This window comes from Zonotrichia albicollis, chromosome 5, assembly GCF_047830755.1.
Source record: "Zonotrichia albicollis isolate bZonAlb1 chromosome 5, bZonAlb1.hap1, whole genome shotgun sequence".
In the NCBI taxonomy this organism is placed as follows: Eukaryota; Metazoa; Chordata; class Aves; order Passeriformes; family Passerellidae; genus Zonotrichia; species Zonotrichia albicollis.
In genome coordinates, this window is record NC_133823.1 from 64,599,102 (window position 1) to 64,626,371 (window position 27,270).

At 45.9% G+C, this 27,270-nt stretch overlaps 1 protein-coding gene and 1 long non-coding RNA gene across 8 annotated transcripts in view; one reads left to right on the plus strand and one right to left on the minus strand.

Annotated features, from left to right (window-relative positions):
• Positions 1-371: 371 nt before the first annotated feature.
• Positions 372-24,288, plus strand: USO1 (USO1 vesicle transport factor). 6 transcript variants are annotated; one of them, XM_074541939.1, is made up of 26 exons: positions 372-530; positions 764-850; positions 971-1,035; positions 4,330-4,409; positions 5,384-5,395; positions 7,509-7,609; positions 8,503-8,605; positions 8,759-8,814; positions 9,115-9,235; positions 10,501-10,679; positions 11,115-11,255; positions 12,012-12,100; positions 12,589-12,743; positions 12,980-13,191; positions 13,923-13,943; positions 15,612-15,722; positions 16,373-16,491; positions 16,693-16,874; positions 17,730-17,851; positions 18,740-18,878; positions 19,538-19,701; positions 19,922-20,011; positions 20,747-20,833; positions 22,199-22,297; positions 22,733-22,948; positions 23,331-24,288. In XM_074541939.1, exons 1-26 carry the CDS (start codon positions 465-467, stop codon positions 23,436-23,438), a joined length of 2,925 nt encoding a protein of 974 aa, XP_074398040.1. In that variant the 5' UTR covers positions 372-464; the 3' UTR covers positions 23,439-24,288. The 6 variants fall into 6 exon arrangements, with proteins under 6 accessions (XP_074398040.1, XP_074398041.1, XP_074398043.1 ...); XM_074541940.1 differs by having other exon boundaries at positions 12,986-13,191; XM_074541942.1 differs by lacking the exon at positions 13,923-13,943.
• Positions 18,076-27,270, minus strand: part of LOC113460387 (uncharacterized) — a 57,188-nt gene continuing 47,993 nt past the window's right edge. For both annotated transcript variants that reach the window (XR_012580543.1, XR_003382227.2), the window contains exons 6-7: positions 24,437-24,560; positions 18,076-18,151 (exon numbers count right to left, since the gene is read on the minus strand). This is a non-coding gene — a long non-coding RNA (uncharacterized LOC113460387). The remainder of the gene's footprint in view (positions 18,152-24,436; positions 24,561-27,270) is intronic.

Consider the following 27,270-nt stretch of genomic DNA (forward strand, 5'->3'; position numbering starts at 1 on the left):
GGTGACTCAGTTTCAGTAGTGCTTGGACCTTCTCTTCTTATAGTTAAGGGTAGCTATCCCCTTGCTGTTTCTTCATTAGAAGTGAAAGCAATTTCGGAGTTCCAAGCCGGAGCGTTTGCTTAGGGGTTGTTGTGGATGCACAGACCGGGGTCTGTGGATGCACAGACGCGGGGGGAGCTGTGTTAAAGTTGTGTGCTTTTTTATTCTCGGTCTGGTTAACGCCCCCAGCCCGTGCGGATGTACTGTTCGCTGCGCGCTGCCCCGCGGTTCGGGGCTGTTCGGGCCTGAGGAGGAAGGCGAGCGGCGCCGAGGGCCCGACCCCGGTCGCGCGGAGCGCGGCGGGCCCGGCTGCCCGTGCCCCTGAGGCGGGCCCCGCCCCGGCCCGGCCGCGCCACGTGGCAGCGCAGGCGCGGCGGCCGCTTCCTTCGGCGGGGGGAGCGGCAGCGCCGGCCGCCCGAGCCGCCATGAACTTCTTGAGGGGCGTCATGGGCGGCCCCAGCGCCGGCCCGCAGCCCTCGGGAGCCGACACGGTGAGCGGGGGACGCGGCCGGGCTGGGGCAGGGCCGGAAGGCCGCGACAGCCCCGGCCGGGGCCGCCCTGTGGCCGGCGGCTGCGGTGCTGCCGCTGACAGGCCCGGGTGGCGCCCGGTGCCGCTCGGGGCCGGAGCCGCTCTGCCGTGCGGCCCGGGCCGCAGGCGGGTGCCGGGGCACTCCCCTGCACCCCCCCGGCTTATCCCGTGTGTGTGTTATGCCTATCCTTCCAGATCCAGAAGCTCTGTGACCGAGTCGCTTCGTCCACGTTGCTGGATGACCGGAGGGATGCCGTACGTGCTCTCAAGTCTTTATCCAAGGTACGTGGCCAACTTCCTGAGCAGCAGCGTGAATTTGAAGTAGCTTTGTCAGGTGCTGTTAAAAAGGCTTTGTTCGGTGTTTGGGCTCGACCATTAAGCGTTTGTCTGTTTTCCAAACAGAAATACCGGCTGGAGGTGGGCATCCAGGCCATGGAACACCTGATCCACGTTCTCCAGACAGACCGGTAAGCATCCTGCAGCTGCTCTGCGCTGCTGGCCTGACCCTGCTCTGCTGCTGACGCAGCATATGCACACCTGCTGCCCTGTACCGACAGAGCTGGGAGGGAGCTGGCTTTCTGACAACTCCTCTGCTGCCTTGGCTTTTTATGCTGGTCCATGTCCTCAGAGATTGTTTGGAGGTAAAAAGAAGAGAATTCTAGGAACCAGGATGAGGGACTGAAAGTGAAGGTACTACCAAAGTGTGTCTTAATGCTTCTTAGGGCTATGTTTGCACTACTCCAGAGAGGTGAGTCCAAACAGATCCTGTTAACTAAATACACTGCTTGGAATAACCCAGATCAAGCTGTTGTTGGGCAAACGGTGAGCTAGACAGAATTAAGAGAAAAAGAGTTAAGTCACCAGGAGTGTGGTTTTGCTCATGTGTGTTAAAAAACATTGGGTTCAGGCAAATGGAAGAGCAGGACTCTGAGGCTGGGGCAGATGGCATGAGTCTGAGTGCGATGTGTGGACTGGAATTTAATACTTACACAATCCAGTGCTTGGAATGTCTTTGTCATCCATCCTTGCAATCACTGCTGTACCTGACAGTGCCCACATGTTGTACTGTGGAACCTGTTTGCAGTCCTTGGATTTAAGCCTCAAATACTGCACATACTTGGTATTTAGGTAGGCAGATGTATGGAGATAGTCATTCAGTGTGGATTTGAACATCAGGCTGGTCAGTTTGTATGAGCCAGTTGTGAGCCTGTGAATACCTAGCTGTGCATCCATTGGAAGGAGGAGCATGTCCTTTGATGGCAGTGCTGAGGAGAATTAGGAAAGCTGCAGTTCAGTGTCTGCAAGGCCTCCTGCCCCAGTTATGGATCTAGGATGTGAAACTCTGCTGATGGAGGCCTTTCTTGCCTGGCCAGTTATGCCAGCTAGGAGGAAGGTCTGAGGCTGCTGTCTAGGCAAGTCCCTGTTATTGCTTTTCTGTGGGCTGGCTAGTTAAAATTGAATGTCTGACTCGGTGCAAACAGTGAAAGGGAAGGTTATAGGAGTAGCTGTCATGGATGTGGAGGGAAAGCCCTTAAAGAAACTAGGTTAAGGAGCCTACTTTCATCCACTTATCTGCTCTGAGGGCAGATTTGAACTTTGAGAGGGGAGATGGGGCTCTACTGATCCAGTTGAAAAGGACAGGAACTTGAGGCTTTTCAGTGCTTTTGGGGCTCCAATTGATACTTTAGAAATTGTGTCCTGGGGTTCTGTGCACATTTTGTGTGACTCAGGCTGCAGTTGAAAGGAAATAATTAAGTAGATGGGGGTTTTTTGAGTTCTCAGCTGAAGAAATGCTGGCTTTGGGGTATTGCTGGAGTCATTTCCTATTGCATGTTTGGTGGGGCAGCACAGGAGCTGGGACAGTTTTTGGTTGCTGTGGCTGCTTGGAGACAGATTTGTAGTCTCTGTGTGTGATCAGTGCAATGTTACATATTGGAGTTCCTGGTAGTGTTTGCTGTCAGTAATGGTAGAGGTGAGGTTTCCTGGACTCTCTCAATGGAAATCCAGACCAGTTGAACTGATTCAGTGGTTAATAAGTGAGTCACAGGCTCAGCTGTCCCTCAGCTGTCACCTAGTGTGGGAGGCTGCTGGTGTGACAGAGGCTGCTCTTTTGGTGTGTACCCGTAGGTCTGATCTTTGAACCTTTCCAATGTCCACCTGAAATGCCCTGAAGCTTTCTGCAGAAAGGCAGAAGGGGAAAATGCTCTTTTCTGCCTGTTGTGGTTTTTTTTTTTTTTTTTTTTTTGGTTTTTGCCCTGCAGCTGCTTAGGAAGAGAGGTGCCTTGTGTTGGAATGTTGCCTTGCACAAAGGCTGCCTCTCATGGATGCCTGGGAAGTCTTGTTTCTTGAATGGTTTTTACTGTACAGTAAGAGCTGGGCAGTTCAGCATTAACAGAATAATCAATGGGATGTGGGATGTGCTGAACAGCAGATGGTGGCAAGGCAGTGAACAGCAGAGGTGGGATGCTGCTGTCCTCATTTTGTGCTGTCTTTCAAGCAGAGAAAGAAGGCCTGCTTTTAATCATGTGTACGTTAAATGTGCTTATTCTTTTGGAGCTGCTGTCATTTCCCTATCCAGGGGTGTTAACCCACCAAGCTGCAGCCTTGCTTTTCAGCTTTCCAAGGAAGGCTTTCTGTGTGTTTTCAGGTGTGATCTGTTTAATTTCTATGAAAAGGGAAGTGTAGACTTTGTGATAGTGTGTTGAAGAACAAAAAGGGCAGTGAAGGGAAAGCATGAGCAGGCTGGAGGTGTGGTCATACCTTCCATGGACTAAAATGTTAGGTGGTTGTTCAGGCCTCTGCTGTAAACCAGCCTAGCAGCCTCATGAAATGCTCATACATCTCTGCTGTGGAGGCCTTACTTGGAATGCCTTGGAGATCAGTGTGAGTAAGTACTTAGAAGCTGGAGTAAGAGACTTTTTTTCGCAGTCTTCTTTTCAGATGCTTGATAGAGTCATGAAAATGCTGTGAGGTATGTCCTTCTGCACTTGGATACACCTTTCTCTGTGGTTTTAGCCTTGATTTTCCCTTTTTTTTAAACCAACTGCTTTCATTTTCTTTTGTTTTAAGAGCAAGAAAGCAAGTAGCAGAAATGATATAGTGCTGTCTTGGTTGTAGCGTACGGTTTAGAGATGGTTCAGCCTTGGTAATGCAGAAGGAACAGGTATTTCCTGAGAGAAGTCTGGGTGTGAGCAGGTGAACTAATGCTTTGGGCTTCCCTGCACTCCCTGGGCATGCTGGAGCTCAAAACCCTGTAATAATTAGCTTTAGTGGGTTTGGTGACACAGAGGCTGCCTGTTTATCAGAATCCACAGCTGCTGCTGCATTCCCTGCAGCTCTGAGGTCTGGCTCTGGTTCTGTCTGACAGTGTAGCAGGGAGGGTCCCACCTGGGAAATGCTGAAGCTTGTCTGCATCTTCACTGGGTGTTCCTGTGGCAAGTTTGAAGTATTCCTAGGGGTTTCTGCTGGAACAGGAGCAGGCTGGAGGGAGTGACTTGGAAAATTACAGATGCACCTACAGTGAAGCGTCCTGTGGTCATCTGGTTTCACCAGACTTGTGAGACTCACCTGAGGGAATGGAACTGGTAAAAGGAGCTTGACCCTGTTCAGGGAGCAGATAGCTCATGGTTATGTGGTGCTGCAATAAATCTGTGCTGCTTACTTGGCCTAGTGCTGCAAGGGGAACTGCCTGGGCAGAAGAGCAATGTTGTAAGAGCAGATGGAAATAAGTCATTAAATACAAGTGGTTCTTTCATTTGCAGTTCAGATTCTGAAATAATTGGCTATGCTTTGGACACACTCTACAATGTCATATCCAATGACCTAGAAGAGGAGGAGCAAGGTAAGCCCTTGTAGTAATAGTTGTATTGAACTGTGGCACTGCTTTCCTTGGTGCTTTGTTCAAGTTATCAGCTGTAAAACTCATTTACTAATGCTCACCTAGACCTGCTCTGTTATTGTATATAGCTCTTAAGTTAACACTAAAGAACTTGTAAGCAGCTTGCATTAAAGTAACACTGGATCTCTTGCTTATAAACGACAAAGTACTTTGTTCTCTGAGTAGGAGCCAGGTTGGAGTGGGGTAACTTTTTTTCTAGTTTGTAAATCAAGAATCAAATCCTCTGCTGTTGGGAAAGGACAGTTCTGGCTGTTACTGCCAAATGAGGCATTACCATCTCCTGATTTCACATGGATTTTGAGATGTGAAATCTCAGGTACCTGCAGTAAGGTGCCACATATAAGTGTGAAAACCTTTTTCAACCCTGCTGTGGCAGTGGATAAAAAGACTTAGAAAGATTCTACTTGTCTTTGTACAGCTGGGCTGTGAAAATCCATGCCACTCCTACCTGTTTGATTTTTTTTTTGAAGGCCATTAAACTGGTCTCCAAGGCCAATGAATGTTATTTTAAGCCATGTTTCAAACTGTGCTTGGCTTTCTTTTCCATGTTCCTCCAGTTCCCCATCTTGATTAAAAAGTTATAGAACAAGATCAGGGTTTCATAGCACTGGTGAATTCTTGTTTGTGGTAGAGGCCTTGATCATGGACTGGAGGAAAGTGTTGGCAGGTTTTTCCAAAGAGCTCAAACTTGTCCAGTTGGAGTTGTGTGTGAGAGATGACCAGGGTTGTGAGGGTTATTGGGGTGCCTCAGTTTGACCCCTTTCCTAAGAACTTCCCACAGGAGTCCAGCTGCTGTAGGAAGCTGGGATGGCTGCTTTGCAAATCTGAGCTTATGCTGTAATTGGTTGTGCTGTGTGGAAAGCTGTTCAACTGGTAAACCTGTCTCTTGTTTCTTTTTATTTTATCTGCACTGCCAGATGACTCTGAAGGTAAAAGAACCTTTACTTGTATAATATGGCACTTAGTTTTAGCCCTAGTCACTGCTCCTGCTGGTAACACTTGCTGCTGTTTAAAAAGGACACTGTAGGAGCTTGCACTGGAGCTCAGGGAAGGCATTTGCCTTCTGCTCTGTCCTTACTCTTTGGAGCTCAAGTGTGTTTCCAATTTGACTTCTCCTGTGGTTTGGCATGTTGAATGCCAGCAGATCCTCGCAGACTGCAGTGATGGTAAATTCCTGGTAAGGATGTGGAAGGTGTGCAGCCCCAGACTGGTAGGATTCTAAGAGACCTAAGTTGGTGAACAGAGTTTGTTTGCCCTGGAGCTGGACACCAGTGCATCAGCTGCATGGGAGCATCCTTCACAGTGTCTCTTTTAAGCAATGCATGTTAAAATATTCACAATATTCACTTCCACCCTAGGTTACCACTAATGCTTTGCATGTTCTTTTTTTGAAACTGATTTTATTTTTTAAACTAAATTCTAGTCTGCTGTGCTGCTTGGTAGTGAATTGATCTGATCTTACTAGATGGAAGCTGCTGGCTTGATTGGAGGTAGCCCTGGGATTGTATAGATTTAAGGAACAAGTAGGGGTAGAAGGCTGGTTGCAAGATCTCTGGTGTAAGTGGAAAATAGTTTGCCTTTGCTGTTTAGTTTTTTATTAAACCTACTAGAAGAAATACTTGAACAGAGGAAATGTGATTTGGCCCTTTCATAGAAGAATCCTGAGCTGGAGTAAGGGAAACCAGCTGCAGCCTGAGAGAGGCTGTGCAAGTTGTGTGTGCTGCTCAGGGGTTGCCTTAGCACTGGAGCTTGTGCAAGGACAGCAGCTGGCAGCAAGATTCAAACACTTGCTGTTTGCAGCTGAGGGTGGGACAAGGATGTTCAGCTCATGGAAAAGTCAAAGTCAAGTATTTTGACTGAATTTTGATGTCAAAATGTTTAGGTTTTCTGGACTCTCCTTGGCCAGCATCCAGCTACAGGATGTGCAATCCTTGTGTGATTCCCAGCTGAGTTGCCTTTTATTCTACAGCAGCAAGTACAGGAGCTGAACTTGTGTTGAGTTGTTAACCCTAATTTCTGTAAATGAATGTGTTCAGGAATGGCCTAGAGTTAAGACCCTCAGCTTCAGGCAGGTCACAATAGGACTTAGGTCCTGTTAGGTGCTGGCAGCCTGGGCTAGAGCTATTCTTGCACACAGTCAATCTTCCCTTTTAACTGTATTTGTAATATATTGTAATTTCTACAGCTAGAAATTTAAAGCAGAGTGGGTTTTGGAGGAGAAAATCCCAAGTCAGAAATTGAATTGCTTTACTGTTTTTCTATTAAAACCAACACTTTCCCTTTGAGTTAGAATTGCTCCTGCTCAGTTTTTCAGCTTAATTATGTCAACCAGTAGTACCTACATGCCCCTGTTTTGTGGAGCAGTTATGTAAATTGTCACTCAGCCTAGAAAAATAGCAGTGGTACAGAGATGTTGCTTGCATGGGGTTTGTTGATTTTGTGGATACTTTAGCCTTTGTTTTTTGTTCATGCAAGTGATGCATGAAAGAAATCTGTAAGACAACTCATGTGCTAGTCCAATTCTGTGTAACTGTAGGGTGAAAAATGGGATGGCACTCAATTCTGGCACATTCAAAATCAATTCAGATTCCTAGACTGACAGGCTGTGATGCTTACTTGGGTGACTCTTCTTTTCCCTTCCTGATGTTCAGGTCTTTTTCTATTGCTAAACCCAATAGAGTAAGATGTTTGGGCCAATTAGCTTTAGATATTTATATTCCTTACCCTTCAAGGCTCTTGGTGTGACATGGACTTTGCTTTTGCCTATCAGTGTAGGTACTCATGAAGGGCTGCTGTCTTGGCTTAGTGGAGCTATATGGGAATGTAACTGCTGAGATTCAAAAGCTACATTTGGAATAATGTAGGGGTTTTGTTTTGTGAAAAGCTTATTTTGGTGTTTGTTTTGAGAATAATTCAATTAACATTTATAACAGTGACTGAAAATTTTCTGGTCACCCATGGCCTTACTTTAGTAAGAATAAAAATCACAGCTGCTGATGTTGTTCTAGTTGTGTTGCAATATGTTGTTTTTTGCTGTTACAGAAGAAAACTCAGCAAAACAAGTGGATGATTTGGGAAGTCAGTTCACAGAGATTTTCATTAAACAGCAAGAAAATGTCACTCTGCTGTTGACTCTGGTGGAGGTGAGTAACTGAGTCATGTTGAGGCTGCTAATGCAGAGAGCCGTGGTTTTGTCCCGGTGAAGCTGGTGTCAGGGGTGAGGTGTGCCAGCATCCAGTCAAGGTGGGGCTGGAGGTAAGTCAGGAGTGACCTGGATGAACACCACTGGTGCAGCTTTTAAAGCAGGGGGACATGGAGGAGAATCACAGAACCATTTAGGTTGGAAAATGCCTCCAGGATCATAGAGTCTGACTGCTACCCAGCATCACTATGTTCACTGCTAAGCTGTGTCCCAAAGTGCCACATTCATGATTCCTGAACACTTCCAGGGATGACTCCACTGCTGCTCTGGTCAGTCTTTGGAATGCCCAACCACCTTTTGAAATTTCCTTGAATAGCTAATCTAAACTTGCCCTGGTGCACCTTGTGGCCATGTTCTCTCATATTGTTACTTGAGAAAGGGGTTTAGTTACTTAATTAGAAGGAATAAAAGTTATTGCTCCCCAAACAGCAGTGGTTGTCCCTTGCACAACAACTACTTTTCAGATGAGGATTAAAGCATCAGGACACAGTTATGTCTGAGATGCAGTTCAAGTGGAAAGGATAACTGCTTTCCATCAGCATGATATTTGACTTACTTTCCACTGGGTTTGTCCTGATGGACTGCTTTTTACTTGGAACTGTTAAAATTTTTGTTCCCAAACTAAGAATATGATTGTACTTGAGAGAGAACAATACAATACTTTCTTCTTTTTTTCCCTTTGCTTTGTAGCCCAACTTCAGTAAGAAACATGATATTCTACTTTTCCTGTGTGGAACCCATGTCATGCTTTGAGCAGTATGAAGGAACTGCTAGTGTATCTGAGTTAAATACTGAGGAGTTGGTTACCTAATGTGCTCTTTCCTATCCTTTCAGGAATTTGATTTCCATGTTCGCTGGCCTGGAGTGAAGCTGCTGACATCTCTGTTAAAGCAGCAGGGGCCTCAAGTGCAGCAGATCATTCTGGTCAGCCCCATGGGTGAGTGCTTGAATCCACTGCTGATTCATTCAGAGCTTGATGCTCAGCAGGCATGGCAGAGGCCTGGAGGGGTCTCAAGCAAGGTGTCCTGAAGACCTCAGCCTGGAAAAGCTGCACCCTTTCCCGTGTATATTTAGAAATGGTTCCTTGCAGGTGTGTCCCGCCTGATGGATTTGCTGGCAGACTCCAGGGAGGTGATCCGCAATGATGTGAGTGCAGGGGCTCTGCAGGGCCCTGGCATCCTCAGTGTCAGTGCCTGAGGAGCTGCTGCCCATGGGGGGTGTGCAGTGCTGAGCTGGGGGTGGGGGGTGTGCCTCTGATCCTGGCTGAGGGTGTGCTGCATCCTCAGTGTCAGTGCCTGAGGAGCTGCTGCCCATGGGGGTGTGCCTCTGATCCTGGCTGAGGATGATGTTGCTGATTCAGCATCCTCACAGCAGCTGGGACTTGTGAAAAGCAATGGAGTTCTGTTAAAACCCAGGTTTGATTTCTTTTTTCCTCCGCCTGTCAAGGGAGTCCTGTTGTTACAGCAGTTGACCAAAAGCAATGCAGCCATACAGAAGATTGTTGCCTTTGAAAATGCCTTTGAGAGGCTTCTGGATATCATAACAGAGGAAGGAAACAGCGATGGAGGTATAGCGGAATCTAAGACTTAGTCTTGTGTTTCTGCAACTGTGAGCTGATGTTGCCAGGCTTACCTTAGGGGTGGTTGGAGCTTGGTCAGTGGGTAAAAGGATCACAATTTACAGACTGCTTGTAACAAAATAAGCAAGACCCGATTGACCAGGTAGCTGTGTTTCAGTGTCTTTAGAAAGCTAGTGTACTTGCTTAAAACACCGGGTCACTCCTCTGAGGGTGTGTGCAGGAGTTAGTGGCTCTTGCTTGACCTGGGCTTGTGCCTGTATCTGCCTGGAATGGCAGTGTCATGTGTGTGCTGCATTTGTCACTTACCCAGTTAAGCATCTGCATTCTTCCCACGAGATCCTTGGATGCTTGGAGTGGCTGGAAGTAACAGCTTGCTCAGTTCCTTCAGCTGCACCAACAACTTCAGTTTTCTGGTCAGTTTTTTGAGGAGTCAGTCACCTGTTGGGAGGAGAAAAGAATTTTAAAAAGGAGAAAAAAAAATTTCAGCACCTGAGGGCTTGGTTTTTTTACTAGCAATATGTGATGCATTTACTACAGTCTATTTCAGTAGCATGACAGGTTGCTGTTCCATGACCTTTCTGTGGGCTGCAGGAGCAGTTACTGCTTCTCTCCCAGCTGTATTATTCCAGGTATGTTGGCATGGGAGTGTTCAGAAAACCTTTGATTTCAATCTGCTATTTTTAGGCAGGTAATATTTTTAGGAGACTTGTTATGTAAATTCCTGTGTGCTAAGACTTCTCTGCTTTCTCCCTGCCACTTGTGTTCCTCTGATGGGAGGAGCCTTCATCTGAGTGTAATTTGAAAACTAAAAAGTAGATTAGAAATAAGTTGAAGATGGTAGCCAGTAATCGTAGAGAACGAATTTGTGAGCCTGAAGGAGGTGCTACCTTGGAATCACAATGGAGTTCAGGACGAACTTTGAGTACATTTTACAGGGCAGTGTAGTCTGATTATAGAACAGGTGAACTTGGGCACACACAATGATGGTGAGGTTTTGTTGGCAGTTGTTCCCATTTACCCACTTAACAGATATGAGCTGTACATACTTTGGGAATTTACTTTGGACTTGGGGAAGAAAAACAGGGATGGGTTCACAAGGTTCATAGTTGTTGATCCAAGCCTAATGTGTGTTAAGAGTGAAGAGTTCAGAAATGTGTGCTCTGTTCTGTCTAGAACACCCTCAGTGTATGGACAAACTAATTTGTTTCCATGTGGTATATTTTGATTCACCATGTGATACTTTGTCTCCTCAGGCATTGTGGTAGAAGACTGTCTCCTCCTGTTGCAAAACTTGTTGAAGAACAATAATTCCAATCAGAATTTCTTCAAGGAAGGTTCCTACATCCAGCGTATGAAGCCTTGGTTTGAGGTTGGAGATGACAACTGTGGGTGGTCTGCACAGAAGGTCACTAATCTTCACCTGATGCTGCAGGTAAGGTGCTGTTACAGCTCCTAATTACCACTGTCAGCTCTTGTGCAGTGCAAAGTGTCATGTCACAACTGTGAGATCCAGGTGTTCAGCTCAGAATTAGCTACCAGTGCTCTGGAGCTGTGCTGCTTTCAGCACAAGCCCTGTCACAGGTGAGTGTGTGATGGCTGGCGTGTCACATAACTTGATGTCACCTGCGATGTAACAGATTTAAATTAAGAACATAATTAGGGGTGTTCTATGTAAAGAATTCCCTGGTATAAAACTGAAAGCCAAGCAGCCTTAGGTAGCAATAAAATAAACATTCTGTTCACTGTCTCCAGTGTCCATTTTTAGAAGCAGTTCTGTTTGACAGTGAAACCCCAAATAAGTTAGGTTTTGCCTTCAGAAGGTGCCAGGCTCTGTTCACATGGCCTTGACATGTTTCCTCCTCTGCAGCTGGTGCGGGTCCTGGTGTCCCCCACGAACCCTCCTGGTGCCACCAGCAGCTGTCAGAAGGCCATGTTCCACTGTGGGCTCCTGCAGCAGCTCTGCACCATCCTCATGGCCACCGGTGTTCCTGCTGACATCCTCACAGAAGTAAGGGGGCTGGAGGGGAGGGAGGGATCAGCAGCTGCTGCAGAGGCTCACTCAGTATTTGCTAAGCACCTCTTTCATATGCCAGAGGTGTCAGCTTCCTCTGTGGGCAGCCTAAATGAAGAGTCATTTACGTTGAATTTCTGGTGTCCTGCAACCAGGAAGGATTTGGATTTGCCTTTTTTTTTCTTTAGATTTCAGCATTTCCCAGAGCAGCTGAATTGATGAATGACTTTTCCTGGTTTGGGGGTGGGTTTATTGCTGTTTTAATTTTTTGGGAGAGTCTACAGATATTCTAATTTGATAGGTTACCAGTGATGAGGGGTTTTAGCTTCTAGAAAGCCCTGCTAGCAATGTAGGGTGAGGGATTTTCCCCTTGATAAAACCATGTGCTTCGATTGAGCGTGGACGCCTCTATTGCAGTTGATAATTTCTTAAAAGGCTTCAGCTTTTCACTTGTTAGAGATGTGCAGTTTAGCTGTTATTTTGCTGTCATAGAAAAACTGATCTGGCATACAAAGTTAAGCTGGAGGTGACTGAGCTTTGTGTCCCTTAAGCTTTGCTCAGCATCTCTTACAGCTATTAAATGCCTTGATTTTGTGCACACTGGTTTTACTTAAGTCTCTGAGCTGAGACTTTGTATGTGTTTTTCAGTACTGAACTGTCAGGGTAAACTGGAGTAGTGTTGAAAGCTCTAGGTGGTAGACCATGGCTCAGATTTAAACATGAATTTACCTTTCTTCTCTGCCCTTTCCCCAGACCATTAATACTGTGTCAGAGGTCATCCGAGGATGCCAGACAAATCAAGACTACTTTGCCTCTGTAAATGCACCTTCTAATCCACCAAGGTAGAGGAAGAAAAGTGCTTTAACTTTGTTAGAGGATAAGGTAGTGGTATGGGATTCCAAAAGATTTCTTTAATTCCACACTTGGAATTATGATCTGGAGTAATGGCTTCAGGTTCATATAGGGTGTATTGGCTACAGCATTAAGGTGTTGGGTGTGTTTGCAGAGAGATGAGGCCTACAACTGGTGTTGTGTGGCACCTGAAAAACAAATTAACAATGACCAAAAAATCCTTCATCAGGATGAGCTGCTGTTGCTGTCAGCCAGAGGACAGTCTAAAGAAAGGGAAATGAATAATCAATCTCTTATTTTGTGTATAAATAACTGAAAACATATAACACCTTGGGTTTTAATATCCTTGTTTGAAATAGTAATAGGTGCAGTGCTAGGCCCCAGTAGCTTTCCTTATCCATGAAGTAGATCCATATTATGTACCTGCAGCTGTTTTAATTCTCAGTGCAGTTCTCAGCTTTTCCTTGCTGTCCCACAGGCCTGCCATAGTAGTGCTGCTGATGTCCATGGTGAACGAGAGGCAGCCCTTCGTGCTGCGCTGTGCTGTTCTCTACTGCTTCCAGTGCTTTCTGTACAAAAACCAAAAAGGACAAGGAGAAATCGTCTCCACACTCCTGCCATCCACTATTGACGGTAGGCCAGGGCAGCATCTCTGCACGGGGTTCTGAGCTAGCACCTGTTCATTCACCACCTGGTGTCTCATGAGGGATTATTTATCTGCTGTTCAGTGACTGGTCTGGGCAGGGTGACTTAGCTTAGATTTGTCTAAAATGTCACTAGCTAGGTTTTTCTGTGTTTTAGCTGTGTTGTCTGAAATATTTTCAGTGGCTTGTGTTAACCCCCCTTGTTCCTCTTGGCCGTTCTGGTAGCTACAGGTAACTCTGTGTCAGCGGGCCAGCTGCTCTGCGGGGGCCTCTTCTCCACGGACTCACTGTCCAACTGGTGCGCAGCCGTGGCGCTGGCCCACGCCCTGCAGGAGAACGGCACGCTCAAGGAGCAGCTGCTGCGCGTGCAGCTGGCCACCAGCATCGGCAACCCGCCCGTGTCGCTGCTGCAGCAGTGCACCAACATCCTCTCGCAGGTACTGCGCCGCTGCCCGCTGCAGCTCCGGGGACAGGCACGGGAGCACTCGTGGGCAGGGCATGGCATGGCAGGCACACAGCTGGCAGCAAATCTTACATGTCCATCACATTACTCCTTGATGCTGCCTGTTCTCAGGTGGTGCCAAAGCATCCAGGTCTTACCCTTGTCCTTCAAACCAAGTTTAACTGTTAGAATCCCCACTCATGTTTTTTTCTGAAGTAGTGCCTGTTTGGTGTTTACCCTGAACCTGCTAATGGGAAACATCATGAAAAAAACAGGCTGTCATGTATTGATGGTTGGCTTTGCTATGCAAAGATAAAACTTTTCTGAGCTTGTTCAGTATGTTAATACCTGGCTTGGGAAATGTTAAGTGAGTGAAGTTCACCTCCTGGCCTGTGCCTCCTTGTGACGTTAACCTGTGTTAGAACCACTCAGGGAGAAAACCAGCTCCCTACTAGCAGGCTAACTCTGGTGGCAATTAGACTTCTTTGCAGGTGAAAATAACACTGGAGTTTTGAACTTGATCCTATGCCTTTTCTCCTGCTGTAGCTAAAAATTGCCAGTATTCATTTTTATCCTGTTCCTGGAATTTCTGTGTAAGGTAAATTTGAGTCAGTAGAAATGCTTGTGATTCTTCAGCACTACATGACAAAAGGGACTTGGGTATGGGGGGATGTGTCTGAAATGTTGCACTGGAAGGTTCTCAAGTAATCTGTGTGTAACTTGCAGGGTGATAAGATCGACAGACGGGTATGTATTTCTTGGCACAGCTTGTGCGTTTTCCTGCCAAAAGCAGGCCTTTCCCTCTTGTCTGGGGTCTGCTGGGGAGAATTTCTTTAACTGCTTTTTGATGTGTTTCCACTTACAGCTTTGTGTTGCAGTGGTTTGGGTTTTCCCTGGCATAACAAACTCTTGGTGCCTCCAGGGGAATCTCTGGGGGTGCTCCCAAAACTATGGGATGTGTACCTTGGGCAGCACTGGTGCTTTCTTTCCTGGCGGTCACACTAATGGACCATCTGCTCACCGAATAGGTGGGGTTCCTTCTAAGGAAAACTAAAACTGTTAGAAACAGTGTTTCCTGAAGGGCCTGTAGCAAACACGGGTACCATCAGAAGTGGGCATATGCTGCTGATGTCCTGATGCTGGAGGAAAAACCATTTAGCCTGCCTAATTGTGAATAGCAGGGATCTCATTATGAGCACGTGATCCCTGCAGAGCTGTTTGGTTTCCAGGCTGTTTATTAAAACACAGCTGAGTTAGTTATTGGCAGCACAAAAAGCAAGTATTTCTGCTGTGGAAATGTTATTTTACCCTGTTGATCACAGGTCAGTGTTGTTACTAGCTCTGAACTGTGGAACAGCAACCACGGGGGGCTGTCATCTGTCAGAGTAGTTGTTATTATCATCTAATATTATCATCTATTATCTAGAACACAGCTGATTTTTAGAGAGGATGTTTAGGGCTCTGTGAAAATCCTTAGCAGAGCACCTCACTTTGACCTCTGAACAACAGGCAGGCTGTGGAATAAATGTGGTTTGCAGCTGCTTCCAGCATATGGGTGTGCTGAAGTGGTGGGCTGCAGAAACAAAGCTCCATGTTTCTCAAGAGGGAAGGGCCACAGGTAGCAAGGCTGGAGAAGGTTGAGGTACAGCCATGTGCCATAGGGCCACTGCCAGTTACAGGGGTTATTCCCAGTGTGCATGGGCTGGCAAATCCTGCTGGGACAGCTGGAGCCGGTATGTGTAAGTGGGGGAGGGAACACTTTCCTTGGTTGCCATCTGAATGTTGACTGTTGGAAGAGATGGGTGCTTGTCTGAGCTCAGCTGGGCCCAAATACCTGCAGCTGAGACACAATTGGTAACGGCTGATTTGGAGATGAAAACTAATTTTGTCTGTCTAGGATAAATAAAAGGCTGCAGTTAGGGTTTGCTGTGCTGGCTTGATGTCCATATAGTCTGAACCAAAGGCCATTACAGGACTATTGTTCTTGTATGCAAAATAATACTAGGAATACCTGGCAGTTTTAAAGTCAGCAGGCTAGGTCTTGATGATGCATCTTCCAGGGAATCCTTGTATGACTAAATGTGCACCTTGTTCCTTATGTCACCCCCGTATTAAAAATGCAAAACTAACAGGTTGTGGTTTTATATTGGTGCTGATTTGCATTGAGTAATATTTCACACCTGTGTGGCTTGCTGGTTTGCTCTGAGAACAGTTCAATGTGACTGGTTTGATCCTTGTTTTATCCAAGCATTAAAGCTGTTCAGTATAATTAACAAACAGGTGTTTAGAAAGACATGACTTGCAGTTTATGAAAAAATAAGGTGGAAGTAGGTGAGTTCTGATCCAATACAGCTTGGGTTTGTATTTTAGTCCTCTCTGTGGAAAGGTAATGACGGGGGTGTTTATTCTTCACAGGGCAGCAAAGTACAGACCAGAGTTGGACTGCTGATGTTGCTTTGTACATGGCTGAGCAACTGCTCCATTGCTGTCACCCACTTCCTTCACAACCCAGCCAATGTGCCTTTTGTATCCTTTGGCCTGCTGGCAGAGTGGAACCCCTGCTTAGCCAGAGCTGGGTTATTCATGGTCAGCTTAAAGGATTGTCTAGGTCCCTTTGTGGGGGTTCTGCAAAACAGAAAATGCCCTGGGCCGAGAGACCAAATCAGCCTTTAGCTGCCAGTGCTCTGTGTACACTGACTTGTGTGTAAGATGCACATACCAAAGCAGCGTGGAAAACGGTCTCAGTCTGCCAGCTAAATGAGTTCTCAGTGCAACAAGCCTGTTGGTGTTGTTAGTGTGAATTAAACTTACACTCAAGAGGCAAGGAGAATGCTTTGTACTTCCGTTAACTTCCCTGCTTACTTTTCAGGGAGAAACTAGTCAAGTGCATGAGCATGTAAGGCTAAACTGCCATCTTTATCTACACTGCAGGTGTGCTCTGGAACAAGTAAATCTCTCAGGCTAAACAGACAGCTACTGAGAAATTTATGGGAAACCACTGATCACCGGAGTCCTTCAAAAGAGGAGTTAACTTTGCAAGGGTTTTGTCAGCTCTTTTGTCTTGCTTCCTAACAAAGCTTGGGTTGGTGTGTAAATAAAAGGGAGTGTGTACAGGGAGAAGTGTTACATGTGTTGTGATTATGAACTATCTCCAATATCCTTATCAAGAGTTCCAGCTCACAGGGCAGATAGCTGAAAACCTTGGGGAAGAGGAGCAGCTTGTCCAAGGCCTGTGTGCGCTTTTGCTTGGCATTTCCATCTACTACAATGACAATTCCCTTGAGAATTACAGGAAGTAAGTATGATGGAGAAGTAGCAGGACTGCTGGTAAAGGTTCTGTGAAAGGCACATGGTGGTTCAAGAGGCTTTGAAGGGTGACAGCAGGGGGATTAAGACTTGAGACAGATGAGTTCTTTGCAGAACTCACCTTGATACAATGATGGGTTCTCTTCTTGTCTTGTTGTTGCACTAGCATTGATTTGTCTGTTCCTTGTAGAGAGAAACTGAAGCAGCTGATTGAGAAGAGGATTGGCAGGGAGAACTTCATTGAGAAGCTTGGCTTCATTAGCAAGCATGAACTTTATTCCAGAGCTGCTCAGAAACCACAGCCTAGTTTCTCTAGTCCAGACCACATGATGTTTGACCATGAATTTACAAAGCTGGTGAAGGAATTGGAAGGTGAGATGTTATCCTCATTTCTCTAGGTTTTATCATGTACTGATGGATGAGCTACCCACCATGTTGTGTTAATCCTGAAAGTAGTGTGATGACACCAGAGGTTGTGGTAATAGCTGTAAGTAATCATATAACCAAGTTGCAGTTAAAGTTTTAAGTGAAAATACTCTAACTGGATTACCTGGTATTCTTCAGTGAAATGATGATCAATAGATTTTGTGAGTTAGCACACTGGCCTAGAGGTGTTGACCTGTGCTCACACTGAAACTAAAGTACTGAGCACATTCCATGGTCATAGGAGCTTCATTTGTTGAAGTACATCATCCAAACAGTTGCTGTTTCTAATTGATAAATTAATGCTGAAATTCTTGGCTTGTTAGGAAATGGACACTTGCTTTAGTGTGTGCTTCATGATTGTCATCAGTCTAACATCTCACTTGTGTCCTGTTTATTAATATTCATCTCAACTTAAATCAGTCTAGAGAAAGAAAAATCCTGAAAGCAGCAATGGTCAAGATGGATTTGCCCAAGCAATTTCATCTGCATGTTACTCTTGCAGACTAAGTCTTTAACTTATTTGCAGAATGATTTGGGCTGCAGCTGTAGTGGAGCCATAGTGCAAGTAGAGCGCAGCTTTTTTTCTTAGGAATTACTCAAAACACCCATTTACTTATATGGGACAGAGAAAAGCAGTAAATGTGCACACTGCAATAAAGTCACCATTTCTGTTAAGCCTTTGTGACTATCCCTGTTTCAATGTGCAGGCTGAGTTTGTAATGCAGTGACCTCAAACTGTGAGACTGTTTTGAGGACAAAGATGTGAACTGAGCTCTAGCTGAAAGAAACTGTTTTTGACAGGTGTCATAAGTAAAGCAATTTACAAGTCCAGTGAGGAAGATAAAAAGGAAGAGGAGGTCAAGAAGACATTGGAACAGCATGACAACATTGTGACTCACTACAAAAAAGTCATTAGAGAACAGGTAAGAGGGAGCACAGACATGTGCCTCTAAAAGCTGTTGGTTTGTTCCAAAACAACTAACAGGGATTCTAGCAATGCAGAAATGCTTCTAACAACGCTCTTGTCCAGACTGAGCTGAAATGTCAGTGTTTGGAACACTGGTTAAGGTCCTTTTTTTTTCCCTTGCACCACATGCTCTTACCTGTGTTGGGGTGTTATCGTTCTCCAGGAATTGGAGTGTTCTCCAGGAATTGGAGAACTTGCAGCTCTTCAGAGATGCAATTCTCACTTCTGGGCTCTTACTTGGACAGATGAAATGGGGCTGAATGAAAAAATGGTTTGTTAGTGAAGTTTGGCTATACCTGCTGGGATTGGACTCTCAAAACCTTTTTCCAGGGGTAGTTAACTTGTGTGGTTGCTGCAGCTTAGATGGAGAAGTAGAGGAACAAAGCTAATTATTTAAACTGCAAATGGGAAACTGAAGCAGGTGCTCTGTGTTCAGCGATCAGAGCATGGGGTACATGAGGCATTAAGGATGCTTTGGAACTACCAGTGGTTTTACTGAACATGTCATGTGTAGTTACCTTGATTTCTTTCAAGACTCCTGAAGTAGTAGACAAAACAAATGCAGGCTTTGGTACGCTAGATAAAAATTACAATCAGCCACCTTCCCACCTCTCCATTTTTCTTCCTGTTATTGGTGTGATAGGCTGCTGCTGTCTTTGCCAGGTGTTTTTTCTAGCATAGTTTGCTTGGTTTGCAGGGGGCTTTGCTGGGCAGTACTGGGTGGTGGAACTCAGTTTTGGTGCTTTCCTTCATCTTCCTGACAGAATTGTATTCAAAAGTTACTAGTACAACTATATATATGATTACTGTATGTATCTAGTATGGTGTCTCTTTTCTTTCACAGGACCAGGAGCTTGAAGAACTAAAGCAGCGAATCAGCACTTTAACATCTCAGAATGAACAGCTCCAGGCTACAGTCACACAGCAAGTGTCCCAGATCCAACAGCATAAGGACCAGTACAATCTCCTCAAAGTACAGCTAGGTGGGTTGCATGAGTGACAATATAAAATCATTGTGCAGAGATGTGGCTTCTGGCAAACTGCAGCAGAGCTCCAGCAGAGACAGCCTTGCAGGTGTATGAGCTGACCCTTGCTGTGAGAACTGCTGGCTGCCCGGGAGCTGCTGGCAGAGGCTGCCTCTGCCTCGGAGCAAGTCAATCCAAAGCAGTTACTGCCTGTCCAGGTTCAGAACATGACCAGATGGGCCCTGGAGTGGGCTGAAGTTTGGGTCTGGAATGCAAGCGTGAGCTGGGAAAGATGGTCTGGCTGATGTGCAAGATGAAGCCTGTTACTGTCACTAGATATATTGCTAATTTAGTGTGTAAATCAGGGCAGTATGTTCTCCTTATCCCAGGGTCAAAATGCCTGATAAGGTATACATGACATGATTAAAAATACCCAAACGGCCTTCATCATTACTTATGATAAAAAACATGAGTCAATCACCTTCAGAGTTTGTCCATGCCATTATTTTTGATGAACAGAATGGCTGAAGCAGCAAGGTGACACACATAGCTGAAGGAATGGCAAGAAGGGCTTGTGGGGCAGGAGCAGGATGGGTAACAACTACTTTGATTGGTCTCCTGGAAACCAAGTTATGGAACTGCTTGTCTGACTTTGGTTGTAACCTCTTGCTGTTTAGGAAAGGACACCCAGCATCATAATTCCCATGGTGACACATTGCAAATGAATGGCATTCAGACAGAAGAAGTGAGCAAGTTGAAAGAGGAGCTGGAAGAGTGGAAAAACAAGCATGAGCTGCTGCAAGGGCAGTTAAAGGAAAAGGATTCTGTAATAGAAAAATTGGTAAGTGCTGCATTTGCACTGGTGAGACCTCCTTCTGCACTCACCTCAGAGGACACAACCAGCTGCTCTCAGTAGAGAGCTTTGATGTGCATTGCTCAGTCTGCTTGTAGCTCCTCTGCTGGGAGTTTGGTAATACAAGGACAGCTATGACTTTTTTGCCAACATGACTACATTTAGAATTCTAGTACTAAAGCTGATTTTTTCCCCCTTTTTCTTTCAGAATTCTTCTCAGTTAGAGATGGGAGCTACAGAGCAGTCTTTACAGACCAGCAGATTTGGTGGCTTGGAGCACAGTAATGAGCTACAGAAGGTGAACCTGTGGTATTTCAGTGCAGCTGAACAGGGATGGCTTGGGTTGGGAAGAGAGCTGTAGTCTTCAGGGAAGAACATTGATTCCTGAATGTGTTGCTGTTTTTCATCAGACATATTTGTGATGATCCTAATCTTGAAGCATCAGGTTTATGCATCTAAAAATTAATTGGTTGTTTTCACTAAGCAGGTTTGAGCCAGCAGAAGACACTTGCACTGACTTGCAAAATGGTTTTAAACAGTACAGAATGTATGTTTAAATGTTGATATGAGGTTAGATGTATTAGATGTACATCACAGAATAAAGAACTGGACTTTCAGTTCTTTAAGATAGCTGTTGCTCAAGAAATACCTGTTGGAGTTCCTCTGTTTGGAGAACTAATGGTGCCTGGATTACCCAGGCATCATGGGTTTGTGCACTGAGAGGGGCAGTGCAGAGGACACCAGTGGCAGTGCAAGTGGTGTGAAACACCTTTATAGAAGTGACTGAGGCTCAGACAGTGCCTTGCTGGCCATTCCACAGAAGAGGGGCTGGAAAAGCAGGGTGGACAGTGCTGTGTGTTGCTGTCCAGCCTTGTCAATTAAGGGAAAAGCTATTGTGGTCTCACTGAGGCACCTTTCCTGTTACATTTCCTGGTGTGAAGCAGTTAGTCTGGGAGCATTTCACCTTAGGAAAATTTCATGTGAATATGTTGTTTTATCAAATTAACTGAGAAGTTTTGTCTGTTTCCCAAAGGAGTTAGAAATGCTCAGGAGTCAGTTACAGCTACAGGCTGCGGAAATATCCAAGCTTCAGATGGAGAATCAAAAGCTACAAGTGATGGTACTGGTGAATTAGTTCTTTCTTCTGTCTATGGGAACTAAATCTTCAAGGCTTGCCTTCCTGCTACTGTCTGTAGCTACTTTCCTAAACAAAGCTCCTTTTAAGCGCACACATCAGCAAGTGATTCCAACAGTGTTTCAAATTAATTTATGAGTTACCCAGACAAATCCTTCATGAGCATAGAGGGCACTTTTAGTTAAGTTAGTTCTCTCTGTTGGCACTGGTCCTTGGCATTTTTAAACAATTATAAACTACTGGCTGTTCCAAGCTTAAGCTCTATTAAAGTAATAGCCTTTGTGAGACACAACTGTGATAACCATACACATGAGAGAGATCATTATTCTTACAAGCAGTTGAGGATAGTAATATGAAGATTGATGTCTAGTTGAAGGGCAAATGATAGGGACATCTGTCTGTGCAGGCCTCCAAATGCTGCAGAGGTTTTTTGCCTGTGAACTGAATGGATGAGGCAGTAAAGCCTTGTGGCGATGTAAATCTGTCTGTCTTCAAAACTGATAAACTGCTTTAGAAAGGGAATGTTGGACTGCAGAGCCTGAACAAGTTGTCTGAAGGTGTTCCCTAGACAGATCCACAGCAGAGCTAACAGCTAAATCCTGCTGCAGGAAGAGGGGCCACAAGCAGCTGACAAACAAGTGTTCAATGTACACAGGGTCTGGGAGAGGCAGACTCAGCTGCTGGGAGGGAGGATGCCATTGCTCATGTGCTGCCCATGTGTGCTTGTGACAGTGCCTTTGGAGGCAGAGGTGTGTCCTGGTGTCCCTCCAGCTGTCAGGCCACCTAATGGCCATCCTACTTCCTACTGCTCCCTTCCTTAGAGGACTGGCTTAAGTGTGCTCCAACTGGGAGGCATTGGTCTCAAATTTGTGCCATGTGGCAGTTGTAGCTGACAGGCAGCTGCTGCATTTTGGAAATGACTTTGTGTAGGGCTGGCTGAGATGAAACTTGCTATTTTTAGTAGCCTTATACAAAGAATTGCAACTTCAGCCTAATAAATTGGGTGTTTAGCCTAATAAAAAGACTTCTGTGGCACTTGAATACTATCAGAGCAAAGGCGGATTGCCTGTAATAGGATCTGCCTAGGAAAAAAACTCCCAATTTCAAGTGCAGCTACTAGGAAATAAAGGTTTTGCTTTGTCTTCTTGTTGGTGTGTACATGTGTGTATGAGTCTGAGACCCGAGGAAGCACAGATCTGTTTGCTGATGCCTTGCAGCATGGGGTGTATGTCAATACCATACCTTGGCTATGCTGTAAGAAGAGAATATGCTTCTAAGGAACTGACTCTGTGATGTCCCAGTTTGCTGTCTTAGTATGTGCAACGCTGAGAGAGAATTCCTTGTCCACAGAACACAGCTGCAGATCCCATGTTAGGAGACAGTGGTGCACCAGCAGCTACGAGCTCAGAACTGGAGGCACGACTGGAGCAAGAAATCAAAGAGCTGAAGGTGGGTAATGGGTGAACACCAAACCCGGCCATTGGATACTCAGCCTTGCATTAGGAGGCCTCTGCAGTAGCCAGGGCTGGGGCAAGTGGTTTGTTTCATCAGCATCCTCAGGCTCTGGTAGGGAAGCTGGATGCCTCCTTCATTTTTCACATGGGAAATCAAAATTTGTGTCTTTAAGGCCTTGATAAGGACAGTCTAGGGTGTAGCTTTACTGTGGCAGAGACAGTCCAGTAACCACTGTTAATATTTGTTCCTGCTTTATCCAAGCTATAGTAGCTTGTGTAAGGATGTGTGTGTGTGGGAACAAGGCCACAGGAACCAGTGGTCAGCTGGAGCTGCTGAAGGTTGTGTACAGGATGTGTTTGAAGGATACAGGGCTTCAGCTTTACCTGTGCTTGTGTTTGTAATGTGATGTGGGATTTCCCCTGTTGCCAGAGTCAAGTCAAGGCTCTTTCTGAGGAGAAGGAATCACTGAAGCAGCAGCTGGACTCATCCACTAGCACAGTTGCTATATTGCAAGACAAGAACAATAGGCTGGAGCGAGAAGTTGCAGAATCCAAAAAAGAACAGGATGATCTCCTGGTGCTGTTGGCTGACCAGGATCAGAAAATATCTGCACAGAAGATGAAACTGAAGGACTTTGGTGTAGCGGTAAGCCAAGGAATGGACCTGGGAAGTTCTTGGGTCTGAGACAGGCCTGGGCATGGTAATCCTCAATCCACAAAGTCTGGGGACGCCCCTTTCTATAGAGGCAAGTTAAATCCATCAGTTACTTATCAACTACTACTGGCAGCCATCAGAGAAAGCTGACCACTGCCTGTTGTCCCCAGTGGTCAGCCACTTCTCTCTTCAGCAGAGAAGTAAAGAACTATGGACATGGTAAGATGACAGTTGCATTTAATAAGCATTAATTGATGTGGCATTGTTGGTTTAGGTTATCTTTAAGCTTATTTGCACTCAGCATATGTCTTGCCTTCAATAGGTTGGATCAGAATAAGGGGTATTACTGCTCACAATAGATCTTGTATTTCAGGTTGAAGATGAAGATGATACTGAATCTGGAGATCAGGGGGATGAAGATGAGGATGGAGATGAAGAGGAACAAGATGAGAATGCTGCTGTGTGTTACCAAGAAAACTAGATTGCATTGTTTTTGGGGAGAAGTCTATTACTGGTGTACAAAGGAAAACATCTGCTTATGGGAAGCAGATTGGGGAAATGACAACCATGGGCCTAGTTCTAAGTTACTCAAGTGTTGGAAAATCCTTTGTACTAGGTAAAGCAAACAGAAATCACAGTTTCAGTTCTACATGAATACCCCAGGTTGTACTTGTTTAGAAGTTGCTTCACACACTGTTTCAAGCAGGGAATGACAATGTTGCTGCCTTGGTTCATTGTCATTGACGGTTCTGTGCATTTGTCTATGGTTTTAACTTCCTTGAGCTCTTAACATAATTAAATACAGAAGTATTTGGTTTAACATCTCTCACATGGAGTCATTCCTCCTGCCTTCAGCATGGAGCTTCAGTGTGGTTTGTGGCCTCCTCTCAAGAGCAGTGGGAGCCACAAGGGTTGCTGTGGCCTGTACCAGCCCAGGGTCTGGCTCTGGGGGTCCAGGGGCCCTGCACACAGGTGTGTGCCTGGACACTGCCCTGGCTGCACTTGGCCCCTCCTGGGGAGCCACAGAGCTCTGCTAACACTGTGGCAGAGGTTTCATTGAAAGCTGTGCAAGAGATATAGCCTTGGGGTGAACAAATGCTGTGGAAAACCAAGACCGGTACACTCGAGCTAAAGTGCTACTGAGTCAGCATAAATCCAAGTTAAAATCTTATTGACTACTTCAGTAAGGAAATGAAAAATATGATTTATATAACTTATTGGCTCTTTATGAGTAAATAAAAGATGAAATTTTAAAAGAAAACACAATGGTAAATGCATTAAATTCTTTTTTTTTCTTTTTGGTAATAAAGAGAATGTCTACTTTGTCCTCATTTAATTCTCTTGTCCTAACTTAACTGCATACATTTTAATATGTGTAAGAGCGTCTACAATCAGTCTACACTGATAGATTAAGGTAATAACAATCCACCACATACTGTTTACAAAGCAAAAGGCATGTGAGTGCTGCTTTGGCCTTACCTGTAGGGCACTGGCTTATCTGGCAGCCAGACCTGGACTCTGCTCCAGATGGCACTCTGCAATGAAGTTTTTGTTGCCGTCCTCTGCGGTGTTATGCTTAGGAAATTCTTCCTTTTGGATGCAACTTCAAAATGTTTAAAATCATAAGAAAGGAAGGAAGAGAGAATAAGGTGGGGGAGACAGGAGACAGACAAACTGGTTTGAAACAGGTTGTAAAAAAGCCTGTTCTAAATGCCTTTCCCAATTAGAAAACCAGTTCTTTGCATTATTTTATTGCACCATCCTAGTGGTCTGTCTTCCTGCTCATAGGAGACATGTCTGGTGATAACTGTATTACTGTCAAAGGGAGGTATTCACTTGTCTGCATTCTTGGCTGTGTCATGCAAAGCAGATTTATTCTTAGTTCTTTGGAGTCTTTTCTTGTCCTTTTGTGACTGGGCTATCATGAACACAGGGGCCTTTTTCACACTCTGTACAGTGTTCAGATCCCTTGCACAGGGTCTCTGTCAAGGCAAGCAGCTGCTGTCAGCAGGAAGGGAAATCCATCACAGATTTCTCCTTTGCTTGGTATGTGTGCTCACATACCGAGAAACAGAAGGAGGTGCTGAGCTGCAGAGAGCACCAGGAGAGAAGAGCAAGAGCGAGTAAGTGATGAGGGTGTGCCCAACAGCACAGCTGGGGCCTAAACAGCATCTCCAGACCAGGCAGTGCAGTGCAGTCCCTTCACATCCACCCTTTCCATGATGGGTTTCCAGGAGCAGTCCTGTGCTGCTCAGTCTGAACACGGGAGGGCTTTGTCATTTCTTTAAGACAGGTGCTACACAGTTTTCTGGAACAGTTGTTTGCAAAAAAGGGATTTCAGGAAAGCAAAAGCACCCTGACCTGTGTTACTGGCTTCTGCCAGCTGCTGGTCTCCTGCAAGCTCAAAAACTTCCAAACCCTCTTTATTTGTGTGAAGTTTTTCCTAGAATTTATTTTTGACAAAGGGCTCAGCAGTGCATACAAGCCTAAGAGATAGTTCTTTTCGTGAATACTTTACTAGAAAGATTGTCTCCCCTTCTTCAAACCATAGGAATGAGAAGAAGGTTGAATGGGGAGAGACTGGAGACTAATTGAGGGGGAAACTGGTTGCCAGCCAATCAGCCCTGGCCTGTGTGGCAATGGGTGAGGCAGATGTGGGGGTCTCTAGAACACAGCTATCCACAACAGCCTTTGGGACAGCTGTCAGTGCCATGAGTGGTGGTTGAGGGGGATTTAATGCTGGCAAATACCTCCTGGGGTAGGTGAGGGGCCCCTGTACCCCTGCAGTGTCATTTGCCCATGTCCCTTTGCAGGGTTCTTCCCTTAGCCCCTAAGAGAGCTGGAGGAGAACCAGGACCTTTCCTGCTGTTCCTCACGAGTGCCCAAGTGTTCAGCAAGCAGCACCTCCTTTAAATAGCATGCTGATTGGGTTAACCCAGCTTTGTGCATTTATGTGCAGATGGACAGCAGCAGAAGGACAGCTGCCACCAAACAAGAGCAGAGCCCCTGTGAGGGGCCAGGTTTGCACTTTGCTTCTAAAGCCAAGCTCTGCTGTGAATAGATTGCTCATTAGCTGCCTGCCTCTCTCAGCTGCTCCTGAAGATGTGGCTACCATGTCACTGGATCCATTTGTACCTCACACCTGTGTGGCATTGCTGGAACACACAGCATGGAACAGCCTCAGTGTGTCCCTTTGCAGAAATGGCTGTGGGGAAGTGGTTCCTACAGCTCCAGTCTCTGTGCTCACCTGGTATGCTGAGCCAGCTAAAATGACTTCTGAAAACCCACAGGGCCTCTCTGTGGAGGCAGGTGGTGAATCTGTCACTAGACATATAGTTGTGGTACTTCCAAGCTGCTCTTTGCAAATTTTATAACTCTGCTGTGCAGGCTCTGGATTTTACTGTACATACCCAGCTCCTTTTCTCCATGAAGCAGGTGCTAGAACATGACATTTATTTGAAATGACATTTCAGAAACAAGAACTGGGTCTGAACAAGCTTGTGATCATGTCTTATCACTTCTGTAAGAAACCAATAACCTCATGACACTGTTCTTAATAAAGGACATCCTACTGGGAGCAGATGGTGATGCAATGGCTTTGCAATGGCATCAGCTGAGGCTGATGTGAAGGTCAGGCCAAGGCTGAAAATACCACTGGGGCAGTGTTGTGCCTTGAGGCTCCCAGTGTCACTGCTGGGCAAGGAGGGGCAGTCAGGGGTCATTACCGCTGCTGGCAGGCAGCACTGTTGTAGCAGACCCCAGGGCAGCCAGCCCTCCTGCCTGCAGGGAAATGCTGCAATCAGCAGTGCCAATCAAGAAGGGATGTGGCCCTTCGGGCTGCTGCCTCTACACACGGGAAGGTCCTTGAGAAAAAACGTGCTCTGGGGTCAGTGTTACAGAGTGGCCTCACAGCAACCCTGGGACAGCAGTGACAGATGAGCTCAGCACCAAAGGAAACGAATGAGCCCTGCTCACAGTGAGACCTGAGGCACAGCACAGTGGGAGCCCAGCTGTGTCAGCAGGTGCAGCCCCTGCAGCCAGATCCTATCTCTCTGCGTGACAGACAGACAGACAGACAGACAGACGTGCTTCCCAGCGGCCAGGGCTGGCACTGAGCACACAGCTCACAGCAGCAGCCCCACACTGCAGGAACAAGCCATTGCTGACTCCCCTCTTGCCTTCATTTACACAAGGGCAGGACAGCCTGGCTTTTGTGTGAGTCCCTGGCTGTGCCTTGAAATGTCCCGATGAAAATGAGCAGAGCAGCACGGGTATGTGCCTGGCTCTGCACTCCCTGCAACTCAGGGGTGCTT

Coding starts and splice junctions, on each gene's coding strand:
- USO1 (XM_074541939.1), top strand. CDS start 465: ATGAACTTCTTGAGGGGCGTCATGGGCGGCCCCAGCGCCGGCCCGCAG. Junction 13,944..15,611: donor GTGATAAGATCGACAGACGG/GTATGTATTTCT, acceptor TATTCTTCACAG/GGCAGCAAAGTACAGACCAG. Junction 15,723..16,372: donor ACCCAGCCAATGTGCCTTTT/GTATCCTTTGGC, acceptor CAAGAGTTCCAG/CTCACAGGGCAGATAGCTGA.